The sequence below is a fragment of the Tenrec ecaudatus genome, chromosome 2, assembly GCF_050624435.1.
Source record: "Tenrec ecaudatus isolate mTenEca1 chromosome 2, mTenEca1.hap1, whole genome shotgun sequence".
In the NCBI taxonomy this organism is placed as follows: domain Eukaryota; kingdom Metazoa; phylum Chordata; class Mammalia; order Afrosoricida; family Tenrecidae; genus Tenrec; species Tenrec ecaudatus.
Window position 1 is genome coordinate 168,226,852 of NC_134531.1, and position 16,959 is coordinate 168,243,810.

Genomic DNA, 16,959 nt, shown 5'->3' on the forward strand with positions numbered 1-16,959 from the left:
CAGACCAGGGTGCAGCTAGCTGCCTTTGTCAATTCCCTGCTTTAGTTGACAAGGCTCACTTTCTGCAAGACATTCCTGAGGAGAAGCCACATGGGCCTATCCCGATGCAACCCTAGGTGTTGGAGAAGCCATGTGGAGACCCCTGCCAGCACTGAGATGCTTGCACACTCACTGACTCGGCTTTCCTCCTGCAGTCGGCGTCTTTTTGTCTGTTTTGTGAGCTGGAGGAGGACATTGTGGATTGGTGTTGGACATATGGGTTAATGGGTTAATGTTAGACTTGTGGGCTTGGGCAGCACTGGGTTGGGATGTTTTCTTGATGTGCACTTAATCTTTATATACTCTCTCTTATACATGAGTTTCTGTAGGTTTGTTTCTCAAAAGTACCCAGACAAATACAGCCTCCTTGTACATCTCAAGCTTCCCCAGCAAAGCCTCCAAGATACAAGCAAACAAAACACAGCTGTCAGGTCAATGCCGGCACATAGCAACCCTATAGGACAGGGCAGAACTGACCCTGGGTCGATTCTAACTCCTTACAGGAGTAGGAAGCCCTTTCTCCCGTGGATGGCTGATGGCTTCAAACTGCTGACCTCGCAGTTAGCACCCCAACTCATAACTACTATGCCATCATACAAATTAGTATTGAGATTAGCATTACAGACAGACAGACAGATGAGTTTCTGAGCTAGCTAGATTTCATAGAATGCGAATGCTTTTCTTTTTGTGGCTGACCAAAAAAAAAACAAAAACAAAGAAGAAGAAGAAGAAAAAGAATGAGATAGGACAGAATGGATGATCCTCCCCATAAATCCACAAACTGGTTGGCTTTGGGCGCAAAGCCAATCCCTCAGGTGGGAGCTCCAGTGCCTGCTCCCCTTGAGCTTGTTCTCCTTTCCAAGCAGGTCACTAACAAGCATCCAGGGGGGTGAGGGGCGATACTAGGAGAGTGGAGGGTGAGTGGGTTGGAAAGAGGGAACCGATTACAAGGATCCACATGTGACCTCCTCCCTGGGAGATGGACAACAGAGAAAGGGGAGAAGGGAGACGTCAGACAGGGCAAGATACGACAAAATAATAATCTATAAATTATCAAGGCCTCATGAGGGAGGGGGAGTGGGGAGGGAAGGGAAAAAGAGGACCTGATGCAAAGGGCTTAAGTGGAGAGCAAATGCTTTGAAAATGATGAGGGCAAAGAATGTACAGATGTGCTTTATACAATTGATATATGTATGGATTGTGATAAGAGTTGTATGAGCCCCTAATAAAATGTTTAAAAGAAAAAAAAAAGTCTAACAAGCAAGTCTGCAGAAAGGGCAGGGGAGAGTCAGGGAAGCTGGATTTTCCACCAGAAGCTTCTGGGTCTTCAGAAACTGAATGCAGACACCAAGGCACAGAGCAGAGCAGCAAATCCTGTGACAAAAGCGTTGTTGTGCTGCTCCACCCGCTCCCTGCAGGGCAGTTCAGGACAACCTCCAAATCAGAGGGATCAGAGGCAGGACAGAGACCTTCGGGGAGAAGCAGCTGGGCACAGATGTCAGAGTGCAGCTGGAAATGCTGTGCTCTCTCCACTGCTGATGAGCGAAATGAGCAATCGGGACGGGGGTGTCATCTGGGCATTGGTGCCTAAGCAGCTGGGAGAACACTTGGCCCCCCAAAGAAGTGTCCTAGCATAGCCCTGTCTCATCTGGCCAGGGACCACACAGGCACCAGTCTCCAGAGATCCGCTCTCGCCCACCCCAGGACTCCCTTCCTCAGGGAGCTGCCCCTCCACCCCCTTCACCATTCGGATTGCAGTCAGACACCAGAGCCACTCCTTGACAACCCAGTTTTAACGGGCCGCCCCCAAACCAGTGGCCATGGAGTCAACGCCAAGTGTCCAAGCAACACTGTGTGCTCCATACAATTTTCAGCAGCTGGTTTTGTGGAGGCAGACTGCCAGGCCTTTCTTCCAAGTGCCTCTGGATAGACTCAAACCTCCAACCTACTAGTTAGTAGTGAAATATTTGAACCATCTAACCCAGCGGTTCTCAACCTGTGGGTCTCAACCCCTTTGGCGGTCAAACGCCCCTTTCACAGGGGTCACCTGATTCATAACAGTAGCAAAATGATAGTGATAAAGTAGCAACGAAAACAATTTTATGGTGGGGGGGAGGGCTGTGTCATCACAACTGTATTAAAGGGTCGTGGCATTAGGAAGGTTGAGAACCACTGATCTAACCAGAACCAAACCAAACTCACTGTCACCCATTCAATGCTGACTCATAGTGACCTTCTGTGTGACTACACAACTGTTTCTGGGAGCAGAGAGCCCAGTCTTTCTTCTACGGAGCTGCTGATGGTTTCACACTGCTGACACGGTGGATCACATACCAACTTGTAACCACTACACCAGCAAGGCTCCTTTAAACCAGCTAAGGACTCCCAATTGTTTCCAAGTCATGTCTACTTTCTCTGGAGCAGATCTCTCTCCTGTTTCCCTCCATCACCTCTGCCAGCCCTACTCTGATCTAACGAGTGTAGAGGCGCACCCTGTAACCAGGAACGCATATAGAGCGAGCCTTTCATTTTGTTTTAACATCAAGAGAAAACGAAAAAAATAAAATAAAGGTATAATATACATATAGAAAGGTGAACAACTCACAAATATACAACTACAGAAATTATCACAAGGGGAATATACTTATTTAACCCTCACCCAAGTCAAAAAAATACAAGGTTAGCAGCCCCAGAACACTTAGGGTCCCTCCCAAGCACTACGCCTCCTTCCTCCCTTACGTAGCCCAAAACGTAGCCAAACCCTAGTAAATGGCAAATCTGATCAGTCACCACTGCCCACCACTCCCCTTTCCCATGCGTGCAGACCGAATTCCCAACCTGGGCCCCGAGTGAAGCAGTTGTGGCTCTCCAGGTTCATCCCATAGTTCCTTCGGTTCTTGCTAAGCTAACCTTTACGTTTCTTTGCCCTCCCATTCCGGAGCCTCAACTTGCAGGCCCCCTGGGCTAGGACTTGGCTACCTCCTGCTCAACCAGCAAGTCACAGCAGAGCCCACTTCCTTGGGGATGGCTTCTTGGGTTTTCCAGGTTAGGCCAAGTCCCCTCATTATGCTCACCAACATGGTCCTTACTGCCGCCATCACCGCATGTATCTGAGTGTCTCCTCTGGTAGGGTGAAGCACCAGGAGGTGGAGACCCAGTTCTTTCACACGCCATTGCCTGTCCATAGTAGGTGCTCAGTGTGTGCTTACGGGAAGAACTAAAGGACTTGCTAAGTTGCTAAGTTCCAGGATGACCCATGTCACCCAGCTGTGAGGGGAACCCAGGTCTGGTTGGCTGTCTAGATTGTTCTCAATTGTGAATGCCTCCAGGGTGGGGTGCTCTCACTTGACTGTACCCTGGAACTGGCTAGGAAGTTGGTGTCGGTTTTGAGGTCAAGTCTGGGCCCCCTTGCTTACAACCTAGGTGATCTTGGGTGAGTTCTGGGTTACTTTTTGTCAATAAAATGAATGTGGCCCACCCCTCCTTGTTTGGGTAGATAATGTCTAGTCACTTGAGTTTTTAATCTATACAAGTCAACAATCCATGTGTTTTCATGTACAAAGCTGCCCTGGAACTTTCCTTTTCAAAACAGTCTCTTACATTCTATACCATAGGCCAAATAAGTGATCCTATCAATAGAATTGTCATATGCCACGGGAGGCTGATTTACAATATTCCCCAATATAAAGGTAGTGATATCTCTAAAGTGGTCCAGGGACATATATCAACTATAGCTATATGAAAGGACTTTTGAACTCACACTTAATTGTAAGCCCTAATCTAGGGACAATTTGTTCTTGTGTCATGGCCCTACTCAGCACTGACTCTCATGAAGTGATCACTGGGGGAAATGGGGTGCTAATAATGTGTACATGAATGAAGAAATGTTCTAAAATTGACCATGGTGATGATTATACACTCTTTTTAATATGTTTCAATCACTGAAATGTATAGTATGTGAATTATGTCAATAAAACGGTAAAAAGAGAGAGAATGAAAACAATAATTCATTTTGTGAAAGGGCTTTCAAAAAGGAATCTCCATTCGGGACATTTGCTTCCCATTGCCCGGCATGGATACACCCCTGTCTGAGCCCCAGAATCCAGAAAGGCCAAGATTGGCATCTGTTTTGAGACACTGTCACTGGTCAAAGGAAGTCCTCCTGCGTGCTGGACTCCTGCCAGCAACCCGAGAGAGTGGGAGAGGGTCAGGTATGGCACCTGCCGGGTCTCCCGTACCAGCTGGATTCTGGCTTTCCCTGCCAACCCCATCAGGGCTCGGGATCTCGGGACTAGCCAGGGTGAATCTGGCCCCACCTTCTTTGAATAAGCCTCCAATGTGTTTTACTTTTAGGAATCAGGATCTGGGCAGACAGCGTTCCTTCCCTCCCCCACTCGGGCATTCTCCCTCCTGCTGCACCTGTGATCCTCCTGCACCCTTGCTTTCTCCCATCCCTCTCCATCTTCTCTTCCCTCTTCCTCCTCCTCCCTCCTCTTTTCCCTTTCTCTCTCCCTTGCTTCTCACTCATCCTGCTCTCTTTCCTCATTGAGTTTCCCAGCTACCCACCCCCAGGTGCGCGGACCCAGGGAACCGAACCCTCAGTGCTTAGCATCCAAGACACCTAGAAACCCAGGAGCACCTGGGAACCAAGTCCCAGAAGAGAAACCCCACGAGGACTCTGAGGGGCCCAATCCAACACCCAGGTTCAGCTCAGGAAGGCCCCACCCAGTCACATCCTAGAAACACCTGTGTCTGCCTTGGGGGACTTCCACCAGAGGATACAGGTGGTGCTGGCAGAGCATATGCATGCTGAGTGAGCAGGCTGCTGGGGAGGGTGGCTCTGGTACCCGTAGGCAGAGAGGTGGGGGCGCAGCCTGGGCCTCTCTCACACCTCCTCAGAACAGAGCAGCAAGGGTGCCTTCCTCCAGAAGACTTTTGAACTTGTGGAGAGCAGCAAGTGCCACTGTGACAGATGACTTCTCTGAAGTATAACACCCCCCCCTCACCCCCACCGCCATCAAGTCTATTCCAAACCGAGCAGGTTAGAACTGCCACGAGGACTTCTGGAGATTCACCAGAGCACAGAGCCTTCCTGCCGAATGTCTGGTGGATTTGAGCCAATTGCCTTTTGCAGGGATGGGCCCAACACTCCACCCACGGTGCCACAAAGGCTCCTTAGTGAAAGGTTAGGGATGCCAAACTCAGGCTTGGGTCACAGAGGGCTCCTCGGAGGAAGGAGCTATGAAGGTGAACTGGAGCAGGCCATGCAGAGGGGAGGGTGTCTCAGGCACATGCAGCCGCATTAGCGAACACCAAGGGGTGGGGGGAAGGAGAGCACAGGGCACTGCAGATTACCTAGGGGTGGAAGGTGGGGAACTGCTTGTCCTAAAACAGGCCAAGCAGGGAGAGATCCCACCAAGGTTTGGAAGAGGGTGCCAGGGGGTGAGTGTGTGTGCGCACATTTCCCTCCATGGCCATGGCACTGTGTGTCCTTAGATCCACCAGAATGAAGGAAAGACAAGTTTTGTTTTCCCAGCCAGTGATATTCCATCGGCCAGTGCCCTTCACAGTCACACTACTGAGAGCCCACACCTGGGAGAGGAGGTGATTGGGTGCGGGAGGTGCTGGCCGGCTCGGGGGAAGCCTCCGAAATGACTCCTTCTTCTCGATTTGAGGCCTGGCTCCTGGGCTGCTCCTAACAGTCCTGCTGAGGTATGCCGGCAGGGATGCAGGTGGAGACCCCCCCAGCAGGTAGTCTGGAGGAGGTCTCGGAGGAGGAGGCTGGAGGACTTGCCTTGGGATCTCGGGGGTGTAGGTCACCTGTAAGCATAAGACAAGGAACAACCAAAACAGGATTCCTCAATGACCTTAAAAAAAGCAGGGGTTCCCCCCACCCTTGAGGTGACCAGGATGGTCAGAAGGCAGGGTGGCCTGTTAAATCCCTACAATATTTCCAAGGTCAGACCAACCTTCAAAGTCACTAAGAGATATCAGAACCACGGGACAGTTTCCTCTCCTGTGAAATAGCTGTGGCTACCAAGCCAAGAGCGGAGTAAGGGCTGTGAGGAAAACCCCGCAGATCCTGGAGGCCGAGGGGCAGGGAACCAAGTGCCACGGGGCATGAGCCTTACCTTTCGCTTACTCTGGGGGGTCTGCAACTTGAAGGTTGGGTTGGCATGGCCACTTCCGCTGCTCTGAGACCCCCTGAAGGGGCAACTAGAAATAAGAATTGGGGGTGTGGAGGATGGTTACAAAGTGTTGGTGGCTGAGTTCATTCTGATCCGAGTATAGCAACAAGCAGCTGGATTTCTCCCCAGAAAATGGCACTGCCCAATTCTAGAAGGGATGGGAATTGGTCTCCTCGACACCCAGCTTCTTAGGTATGGAGACCTGAGTGGCCAATTGAGAACTCCCAAAGAGGAAATGTGGCCCAAGCAAAGCAGAGCTTTCTGCAGCATTTTCTCGCCACCATTTAAGACCCTTCTCTTCTCAGGATATACCAACCATCAATACCACTGAGGCAGTCATTACTCAGGCCACTCAGGAATAAATCTCCAAAGGCCTAGGGTTTAACCTTCTCTCCAAAACACGGGTTATTGGAGACTTGGAGAGTATCCAGCCTTAACAGCCAAAGAAATGAACGTGGTTTTTCAGGTTAGCCTTTTCTTCAGTGAGGTCCAACCACCATTATGAACTAAATTAGACAACATGGCAGACTGCCCTGGTTTCCCAGGATCTTGAAAATTGGGAGCAAATAGGAAGCGGATGGCAAAGAGATTCATCAAATGCCATCTTGAAGTAGTTGGAAGTATTCAGCTGAGGGAGATTCTGAAGTTACCAGGTCCCGTGATGTAGTGGGCTACCCACTGAGCTGCTAATTGCAAAGCCAGCAGTTCAAAAACCACGAGCTGCTCTAAGGGAGAAGATGAGGCTTTCTACACCCCTACAGAGCTATGGTTTCAGAAATGCAAAGGGGCAGCTCCATCGTGTGCGAGAGGGCCACTTCGAATCAAAACGGACTCAATGACTGAGAGGGGTATCTTCCTGTCCAGTTACTGTTATGAACACTTCATCAATGGAGGATTCTCTAGAAGAATCCTGATCTAAAAGGGGAAAATGTAGAACAGATTTGGGGTCTGTATGAATTTATAAAACTCATGTATGGTATCCCTGAGCATGTACATTGTACATGTAGGAACCGTTGCAGTGGTAAGTGTTTTGCTGTGTATAGCCTCAACAATAACATTAAACAACAACAACTAGTAATGTCTGCCATGGTCATGACCCCAACAAATAAAATAAAAAACTAAACCCACTGCCATTAAGTTGACTCCAACTCACAGTGACCTGGGAGGGCAGGCGTAAACTGCCCTCCTTGGGTTTTCTAGACTGTAATCTTCATGGGAGCAAACAGCCTCCTCTTTCTCCTGCGGAGAAACTGCTGCAGTGTCGCACTTGAGGTCGGCAACCCAGCGCTCCACCTACCCCGCCAGCAGGGCTCCTGTCCCGGACCTGAAGCTGGCAGAAAGGAGGCAGTGCCCACCTTCCATTTGCCTTCCCGGCATGAGACCCACATGCAGCTATCTTTGAATGCATCACAGAGGGCTTTATGGCCCACCAGTGGCCCCCGAGCCCTTCACCATACTCTGCCTACCTGAAGTGTTGTCTCAACTTGAATGGTAGGGCCGACAGCTTGAGCTGTCCCAGCTTGCTGTTCTGCTTGCGGCAGCAGTAGTACATCACGATCAGGAACACCAGCACCAAGCTGGCTGCCAACACTCCCGCTATCACAGAGCCAACACCTACCGGGAACAACCCGAAACGAGGTCAGAAATTCCCCTGGATTCAGAAACTCCCCGAGCCAGAGCAATGGAGCTCAAACTAGGCATCCCTGATTCCTCTGCAAAGGCTTGATTTGCATTGAATTTGTGTTGTTTATTTTTAACTTTAAAATAGTAGCAACACACATACACACACAGTAGGGACCAGTGGGAAACCAGTAGTGCAGGCATAAATAAACAAGGTGGCTTGCTTTGTACAGAACCATGACCATCGCTTCTCCAGCCACGTCCCCCTCACTGAAGAGGATGCCTGTCGGGTAAACCATTATCGGTTGCCACTCATTTTCAGCCTAAGTGTACATCAGGAAGCACATACGCATAACACAGCTCTCCGACTAGAACTGCTGGCAGACAACCCACATTTCTACCTTCGTCATCACAAGCACCTGACTGCTCTCAAACTGCAAATTTCAGAATGAAAAATAGATTTCTCCCAGTGAAACACTACTTTTACCTGTTACATATGGTGATGTGTAGGAGAGGTGGTTATTGCTAGAAATAGTTTATATTTATTAAATGTTTTTGCTACTATTAATACATATGCATTATATATATATATGAAACCATGGGCTGGACCCTCTGAGGTTTCCATTAAAAACCTCTGAACCTTTTCTTCTGCATCTCTAGATCCTCACCCCAGGGAACCTAAGTCACCACAATGTGCCCCAGATTCATGATGAGCTTGAAGACTCAGAGGATAAGCCCCCCCAAAGTAATGGGCTTTCCCAACATCCTACAGGTTCTCCTATCTTTCACTCTACCCACAGGCTCCCTCCCTCCCCACCCCCCTGCAGAGGGAAGGGCAGGAGAGCAGCTGAGCTCAGAGCCCGCACTCCAGGCTACTGGCCTCGGCGTCCCCAGTCCTCCCTCCCTCCCTCTCACTCTGCCTCTCTGTCCCTTGGTTTCCATCATCAGGACAGTAAGCCAGCCTCAGCATGGGCACTCCGCAGCAGGCCAGCACTCACCCTTGGGGGGCATGGGCCCACTGTCGATGCTGCCCCCCATGCCTGGGGTGTCACAGAAGGGCGGGGACCAGCCATGAGCGCAGTGGCAGTTCTGGTTGTTGTTGCAGACCTAGGGCGAGGACAGGGCTGAGTCAAGGTCAGCAAAGCCTCACACTTCTGAGAATCCCCACCCACTCCCTGGGCCTTCTCCATGGCCCACTGCCAGTCCACCGCCGGAGGAGCCAGCTGGCCACACCTACCCCATGGCCGTTGCACTTCTTCCCGCAGCCTTCGGTTTCAAAGAAGGAGGTGTTCATGCACTGCCCCTCAAAGCAAATCTGCAGCAAGAGAAGCCGAGCCATCAGTGCAAGTAAGGGACTCTGGTTGGGCACCAGACGCCCTGGGTCTAAAACTTAGACCACAGGAAGGAGACACAGGAAAGGCAGCCACGTCAAGGTAAGTTCCCAGCAAGGAAAACTGAAAACAACCTACAAATCTAAGGACAGGGCAGCAGCTATCTAAATTCTGGCTTTACTTTGGTAGCTAGCAAGGAGATGAGGGAATGGGGAGGGGCACAACTCATGCATTTTAAAAACAGTACCTGTCATATAACAAACAATAAAACAAACTGTGCCACAGAGCTGATTGCAACTTTGAGCCACCCCCTGGGGCAGAGTCTTGCTGTGCCTGGGGGTTTCTGAGACTAGAAATCGCTGTAGGATTAGAAAGTCTCCTCTTTCCCTCTGGAGTGGCTGGTGGTTTTAAACTGCTGACCTTGCAGTCAGCAGCCCAAAATGTAGCCCACTAAGCCACCAGGGCTCCTATGTGTCATTATGTTATACAGTATTATTTATAAGCTGAATATATACTAATGTTAACCACGAGGTTGCCGGTTCTAACCTACCAGCCCTGGAGAGATGGAGGCTCTCTGCTCCCATAAAGATTTGCAGCCTCGGAAACCCAAAGGGCAGTTATACTCTGTCCTATAGGGGTCCTAAGTCAAAATTGGCTGATGGCAGTGAACTGGATGTTACTATTAGATGAACAATGATGTGGATGCCAACAGCAGGCTCTATGCTGGGTATGATACTATCTTCACAGTCAACCCCATGAGATCAAACCCACGGCCGTCGAGGGGAAGCCAGCTCTGCGTTGGTCCTATGGGGTGGAACAGAACTGCTCCTTAGAGTTTCCGACAGGAGCAGACAGCCTTACCTTTCTCCCATGGAGTGGCTGGTGGTTTCAAGCCACCAACTGTTTGGCCAGCAGCTCATGTCTACATAAGAAAAGGGCAACCACTGGCTGCCATCAAGGCAATTCTGACCCACAGAGGCCCTATAGGACAGGGCTGATTGTTCCCTGGGTGTCTCTGAGGCTGTCATTCTTTGTAGGAGCGCCCGAGGAACAGCTGGTGGGTTTGAGCTGCTGACTGTGTGGTGGCTCCCCTCAATGCGTGGACGGGTGTCATCCTTTGCCCACGGTTCCCGGACGCCCACTTAATGATGAGGATGAAATTGACAAGAGCTAGTCCCTCTGTGTGCTTTATGGATTACATTGCTCAGTACTTGTAAGAACTCTAGGGAGTGCAGTCCCTGACTAGTACAAACAGGTAACATATTCACTTGATAACCGCAAAGTTGGCCATTGGAATCCCCCCTCGGCCCACCCCGCCCCCACCCCCTCTGAGATGCCTGGACAGATCCACCCCCTCAGAGATCCAGTGGACGAAAGGCCATGGGAACACTAGAGCTCAGTTCGGCTCTGGCACAGTGGCACTGCCATGAGTTGGCATCAACTGGACAGCAACTGGGCTTTCCCCCCATTTTTGGTCATGGAGTGGGTGCCTATCACTAAGGCTCTGAGAGGTGGATTTGAACCCTGGCCCCCTCCCTTCAGAGCCCACACTCTGAGCCCCTCCACTAGGGGGCCCAGGCCTGAGGGAAGTAGCCAAAGGTGGCACTCACGTGGTTGTTGCCGCACTTGGTCCCAGTCATCACCAGGCCAGGGTCCAGCATGTCACCCTCCTCCTCAGGTCTTCGGTAGACGTGGGTGCCCCGGCAATAGATCTGCCTCCCGTTGATAGTGATGGTAGTGTCAATGGGTACTGCGTTGGACTTCAGGGGTCGGGTTTCCGGACTCTGGCACTGAATCTTGCCACACTTGGAATCCCTGGGTCAAGATAAGGGAGGGCGGGCAATGGCATCAGCGTAGAATTAGCAGCCGGCAGGGAGTGCTGGGGCACAAAAGAGCTTCAGTGCCCCTGACTAGAACAGCAAAAGTCAGGATAGTGGATCCCATGGGACAAGATCAGGGGAGGGTTCAGGGCTCCTGTCCTCAAGCAGACCGAGGCCAGAACCGAGCCTTAGAGAGTCCTCCCTTCACCAGAGAAAGCCACCCCACCTGAGCGAGGTGCCACTCAGCCAGGTGCTCCAGACAAAAGCCCCATCCCCAACTCCCTCTTCCACCTCATCTTTGGCTTCAAAGCCATTCAAGGCCTGCAATTCTCCCTCATAGACATCAACTCTAATTCCCTAAACTCTCCTTTATTACCTGCTTCACAGGTAACTGATCTTCCACGCCTGCCCCTAAACACCAACAATAGTGAACCACTGCCATCGAGCCAGTTCTGACTCAAGGAGTAGACTTGCTCCCTCGGCTTTCTTGCTGGTAATCTTCATGGAAGAAAATCACCACGCGTTTACTATGCAGCACTGCCAAGAAGGTTCAAACCACCCATCCGAACTTAATAGTTGAGCACACACTTGCTCATGACAACACAGGGATGCCCTCTTGCCCCACTAGCATCTCATGTCCACACTGTTCTCAAGACAAAGCCCACATTCCTATGTTCATGCATCTAAGGATTCTCATGATCTGGTCCCTGTTTAATTCCCAGGCTCATTCCTCAGCAGGCCCCTCGCTACTGCAGCCCAGCACTGTGATGGAACTGTATCCAGCTGCTATCAGTTCCTCCTCTGCCAGTTGTTCTCATGCACATCCGTGTGCACATCTCTGCCTGCAACACTCTCCCATGCATGCACACCCTTCCCACCCTAGCCATCTGCATTTCTCCAGATCACCTCTTAGGCATAATCTCCTTTGGGAAAAGATCCCTGACTCAGAGCGCCTGGGTTAAGTGGCTGTTATGGGTTCCTTTTTGTTCCCCCTAAAAGATATCTTAAATAAATACCTCACCCCCGGTATCTGTGAAGGCGACCTTATTTGGAAACAGAATCTTTGTAGATATAATTAGTACACAAAGGACATACACGGGCTGGGTGGGCCCTGATCCAAAAGGACTGGTATCCTTATCAACAGAGGCGAAAAGGGGCAGAGAGGCAGACAGACAGAGAAGGATGATAGCCGTAGGAAAGCAGGGCAGAGATTGCAGTTGCACTTCCAGGAGTCTGGGATTAACCAAAAGCTAGACGAGATAAGAAAAGATTTTTTCTCCTCCTAGAGTTTTCCTGTTGTTCTCTAAATTTAGACTCCCACCTTCCGTAAGTGTGAGGGCAGAGTAAATGTCCGTTGCTTTAAGCCACCCTGTGAGTGGAAGTGGCTTGTTCAGGCAGCCCGAGGAGATTGTAGCTCTCTTTTACCACGGACATGCCATGTGGACAGTGAAATGCTCCAAGAAAGCAGAGGCGCGTCTTGATCTCCCTCATCTCTGCACAGCGCGTGATCTGGCCCCAAAGAAGCCCTCAATAGATACTGGGGGGGTAGATGCATGGCTAATTCAACAAATGAGTAAATGACTTGGGCTAGTCAGATGAAGGTATAATTAGCAACCTGAAAAACTGAGGGCCAATCCTTTACTGTACACAAGTCTCCAAGGGAAGTCAGCCAGCTTTCTAAGCATTGCCATCCACGTCTTCCCCCCGTATGTCCCGAGGACCAAATGGTGCATTGTCAAGCCCGAGGCCTGGAAAAGGGACTTCAGAACTTCCAGGCCAGCACTGGGCCAGCCTAGCTACTGAAACGGGCAGAAGTGGGACGGTCGGATCAGAGACTCTTCGGGGATGCCTCCTGGCGCAGGCTCCGCGCTGTGCTCCTCACCTCTCGCTGCACTTCCTGTATTCGCCATGCCTGTCCTTCCCACAGTTCCCAAAAGTATCTCCTGCCACGTTCACCTTCTCGAAGCAGAGGTCAGGGGCAGGCCGGGCTCCTGAGGAGGAAGGAGACACATTTATCAAGTAGATCGGCCAACTTCAGGGCAAGCTCTGAGAAGTAAAACATAGGGCGACTAGGGTCCCAGTTCATATGTCATGGAATTATTCCAAGCAAACCACGTTTAAACACATCCTGTGAGCAATGAACAGCTGCAGACACGTCCTCTCAGCTGTCCTGGGCTCGTTACCGTGAGGTGAGTCCTCACTTATCTTGGTATCGCTACAGTGCCTTCAGCAAAAAGTCCAATCAAAACAGCGGCTTTCAAGAGGATCTGCTGCGCCAGGGGACATTCAAAGTAGAGAATTCAGGACAGAAGGTTATGGTGCCCGTTCGGGGGACTCCAAAGGGCTAATATGGATAAATTTTCTTCGGAGACATGACACAACCATGGGAGCTTATTATGAAGAAGTTTCATGTAAACTGAAAGCTGCCGCGGTGAGGATAAAGGCAGGGAAATCATGCCAACAAGCTTCTTTCCATCGTGACAGTGCATTGGCTATGTTCTGAGGGTAGCAAGGGCTGTCCTAGGACAGCTTGGGGAACCTCACCCCAGCCCGCCCTACAGCCCTGATCTTGACCCTGAAGACTTTTTTGTGTGTGTGTTCCACAACCTCAGCGAATATTGTAAAGAAATACAATTTTAGTCCCTCAAGAATTCTTAAGCCGGTGTGATGTGGCGTAGATCAGAGTTCTTCAAGAAAAGGCTGGAGAGCTGGAAGCAGTACCTTCAGACGCGTACAGACCCAGATGAAGGGCATGTTCGGAAAGAAGAGCTTCCTATTTTGATGTTTTTCCTTAATGAAAGTTTCTATGATTATATAGCAATTTTTTTTACTTACCCTTATGTTATTAGTAAAATCTTGGAAGTTTAGAAGGCTTGGGGGGGAGGGGCAGGGGAGAATACTCAGCCACTTCTTCATGAAAGCCTATCAGATGACTCCACTCCCACCTCCTCACCCAAGCCTCCTGAGAGCCACCAGCTCCCATCAGCACGGCACACTACTTTGTTGAGGGTTCCTGTCTGTGCGCGTTTTAGGCTAAGCCTATTCTCTACTGGAGATCATTTGGACATCACAATCGCCTACAAGGATGAAAAGGACCATACGACAAGATCATGAACAATCCCATGGCACCACATTAGATCAGGAAAGGAAATGGACATGCTGCTAGAAACACATGAACTTCCTTCCTCCGTGGACTTACGAAGAAAGAGTAAGAAGGAATGACATGAAAGAAGAGATCGACTCAGGAATCAAACACCTCAACAAAAGAAAAGTCCCAGGCTGGCTGGCTTCCCAAGAAAGTCAACCGGGGATGTACAGAGCAGGTGACTTCAATCCTTCTCAAGCTTTTCCGAAACAGCGAAGGGGAGGCAGCAAGCACTTCCTTCTGCATTCATTCTCTGAGGCTAACATTGCCCTCATAACAAAGCCACCAGGAGAACACAGGTCGTGACTCCATTTCAGGACTTTGATAAATAAGTAATACATGCACACACTCTCAAAGGCATAAAACAGCTATCTTCAATTTCACTTCCGAGGCATCCAGTTTCTATTCCTCTACATCCTGAAGAAGTCACCAGCAATAGCCATTTCTTGTGCATCTTCTAGAGAAAACCTGCCTAACAAAGACTGAGAACATAGCCATACTCTCTGCCACGCAGTTTTCAATCAACACTTTGATGAGTGCTGATTTAATTCAGCACCCATAGAGCAGCCTCCTTTTACTCAGCTGTCTAGTGCTCCACTGCGTAGATGTACCACAGTTAATCTCATTGGTCCCCTACCAAAGGAAGTATAGTTGGTACTGCCAATATCAGCAACACTGCAATGAACGTTCCGAAGGCCATATCTTCATGTACAGGTATATATGAAAGTACAGTATCCTAAGGAGTGGGGTTGATAGGGCTAATGATACATGTCCTTGAAATTCTGATACCCCAGGTGGCTTTCCATAGGAGTTGCACCTGTGTGTTTTCCCACACCACTTCAACATTAGATTATCAAACAACATCCAATGTTTCAGTCTTTGCCAATCTGATAGATGACAGCTCCTATCCCTTAAAATGAGTAAGGTTAAATATATTTTCACAGTCTGTGGGACATTGGGATTTCCTTTTCTATCTCCACTCCCTGTCCATTTTCTGGTTGGACTAGCCTTCTCCATTGATCCACGTCGAGAATTTAAAGCATCAGGGAATTGGAAAACACACTGCCCACTGGCCCTCACTGAACACCTAGCCTGAGTCAAAGGGACGACAAGGGTGGCATCTTGGGAGTGCCATGTTGAAGACCACATTCGGAGCTACCCTGCACACATGAAGAGAAGAGGTGCATCGGGAAGTCCTGGGATGGGAGGAAGTGTAGATCCCAGGGGAGACTTCCTTACCAGGGCCCCACAGCTGCTGGCACTGATCCTGGTAGGTGAGGCACATGCCATTGTAGCAGTAGGCCTGGCCGCCCTCACAAGGCGTACCATCCATCTGATAGAAGTTGGTGGGGCAGTGGGGTGACTTGCCCGTGCAGAACTCCGGAAGGTCGCACTGCCGTTCCTGCTGTCGACACAGGGTACCGGGGGCTACCAGCTGAGGGTGGGCAGGAGGGGGGAGAAATATGGTCAATCCCTCGAAGTACAGTCAATCCCCAGCAAAGGGCTCATGATGACAGCACTGTTGTGGATCAGCAGTCCCCATCAGCATGAGTTCATAGCGCTTTTCACAAGACCCATTAGCTCCAGCATTCAATTTTCTCATGTTTATAGTAACGACTAGTGTTCCAGGTGTTTGCACAAATGATAACTAATTTCCTCTTCCCATCAATCATAGAGGAGATAGAAAACACGTAGTTTTCTATGTGTTTTGGTAATAAAAGCTATTTTACGAAGTGACCAGCACAATATCACTTAATTAGTTTGCAAAACATGTTATGAACACAATCATTCCTGTTTTACAGATGAGGCAACCTGAGGCTCACGGTTAGTAGAGTGGCAGAATCAGGCTCACTACTCCGTACACGCGAGCATATGTAAATGCCCACATGCAAACACACAGGGCCATCCACACATGCAGTTCCACATCCACATTCACCTTTGGACTTCGTCTACAAATATATCCAGAGGCACCCATTAGTTAGCGTGCATACGCTTGTATTTTACCAAGCACTTGACCAGCAATAAAACGCCCCACCACAGAGTCCCTGCTGACTCATGGTGACCCTGGGAGGCAGCGTAGAGCTGCTCCTGTGGGTTTCTGAGCCCGTCATTCTTTACGGGAGAAGGAAGCCTCATCTTTCTCCTACTGGTTTAAACAGTGGTTGCCATCTGCCATTGAATTAATTCTGGCTCACAGTGACCCTTCATGGCAGGGGGGGTTTCCAGTCAGGGATCTTTGGGAAGCAGACCACCAGGTCTTTCTTTCAAACTAAGAAACCAAGCAGCCAGGTGCTTAACCCTTGTACCACTAGGCCTCCATCTCATTCACAGTCTTATGTGACAGCTGAAGCATTTAGGCTATGAATGGTGAGCAAGTTGCCCAAAGTCACATCACTAAAGTTGGACTGGAAGCGCTCAGGCCCTAAGGGTTTCTACATTCTTCTCTCTAGGAAACCCATTCTGAGACTTAACTAGAGCCTCTGGGGCCGAGGAAGACAGGGGATCTCCATGCTCACTCTGAGGCCTTGGTTGGAGACAAGATGACCCAACCAACACAACCTCCCTGGGCAAACCCCAGGCCCAGCCTGAGTCAAAGGAGTTCCCTAACCCCGGCAAGAAAGACCACCTCAAGAGCAGAGCCCCTCCCCTGGCCCCCTGCGGGGCCTCCCAGCAGAGAGGACATCTGCGGTTCAGCCTGATGAACCGTGCACGTGGGAACGAGTGGTGTGTGTTAGCGGAAATGGCAGGAAGCAAAGCCACCACCCAGGTGCAGGGTGAAGGGAAGAAGAGCCAGCCTGGAGCCAGTCGTAGCCAGT

The 16,959-nt window shown here is 50.1% G+C and overlaps 1 protein-coding gene across 1 annotated transcript in view; it reads right to left on the reverse strand.

Annotated features, from left to right (window-relative positions):
* Window positions 1–16,959, reverse strand: part of ADAM19 (ADAM metallopeptidase domain 19) — a 118,561-nt gene that overhangs the window by 7,518 nt on the left and 94,084 nt on the right. The window contains exons 14-21 of the mRNA XM_075541894.1: window positions 15,383–15,578; window positions 12,881–12,989; window positions 10,789–10,993; window positions 9,085–9,162; window positions 8,846–8,954; window positions 7,694–7,841; window positions 6,171–6,255; window positions 5,632–5,859 (exon numbers count right to left, since the gene is read on the reverse strand). Of these exons, the coding sequence (XP_075398009.1) occupies window positions 5,632–5,859; window positions 6,171–6,255; window positions 7,694–7,841; window positions 8,846–8,954; window positions 9,085–9,162; window positions 10,789–10,993; window positions 12,881–12,989; window positions 15,383–15,578 (1,158 nt within the window). The remainder of the gene's footprint in view (window positions 1–5,631; window positions 5,860–6,170; window positions 6,256–7,693; window positions 7,842–8,845; window positions 8,955–9,084; window positions 9,163–10,788; window positions 10,994–12,880; window positions 12,990–15,382; window positions 15,579–16,959) is intronic.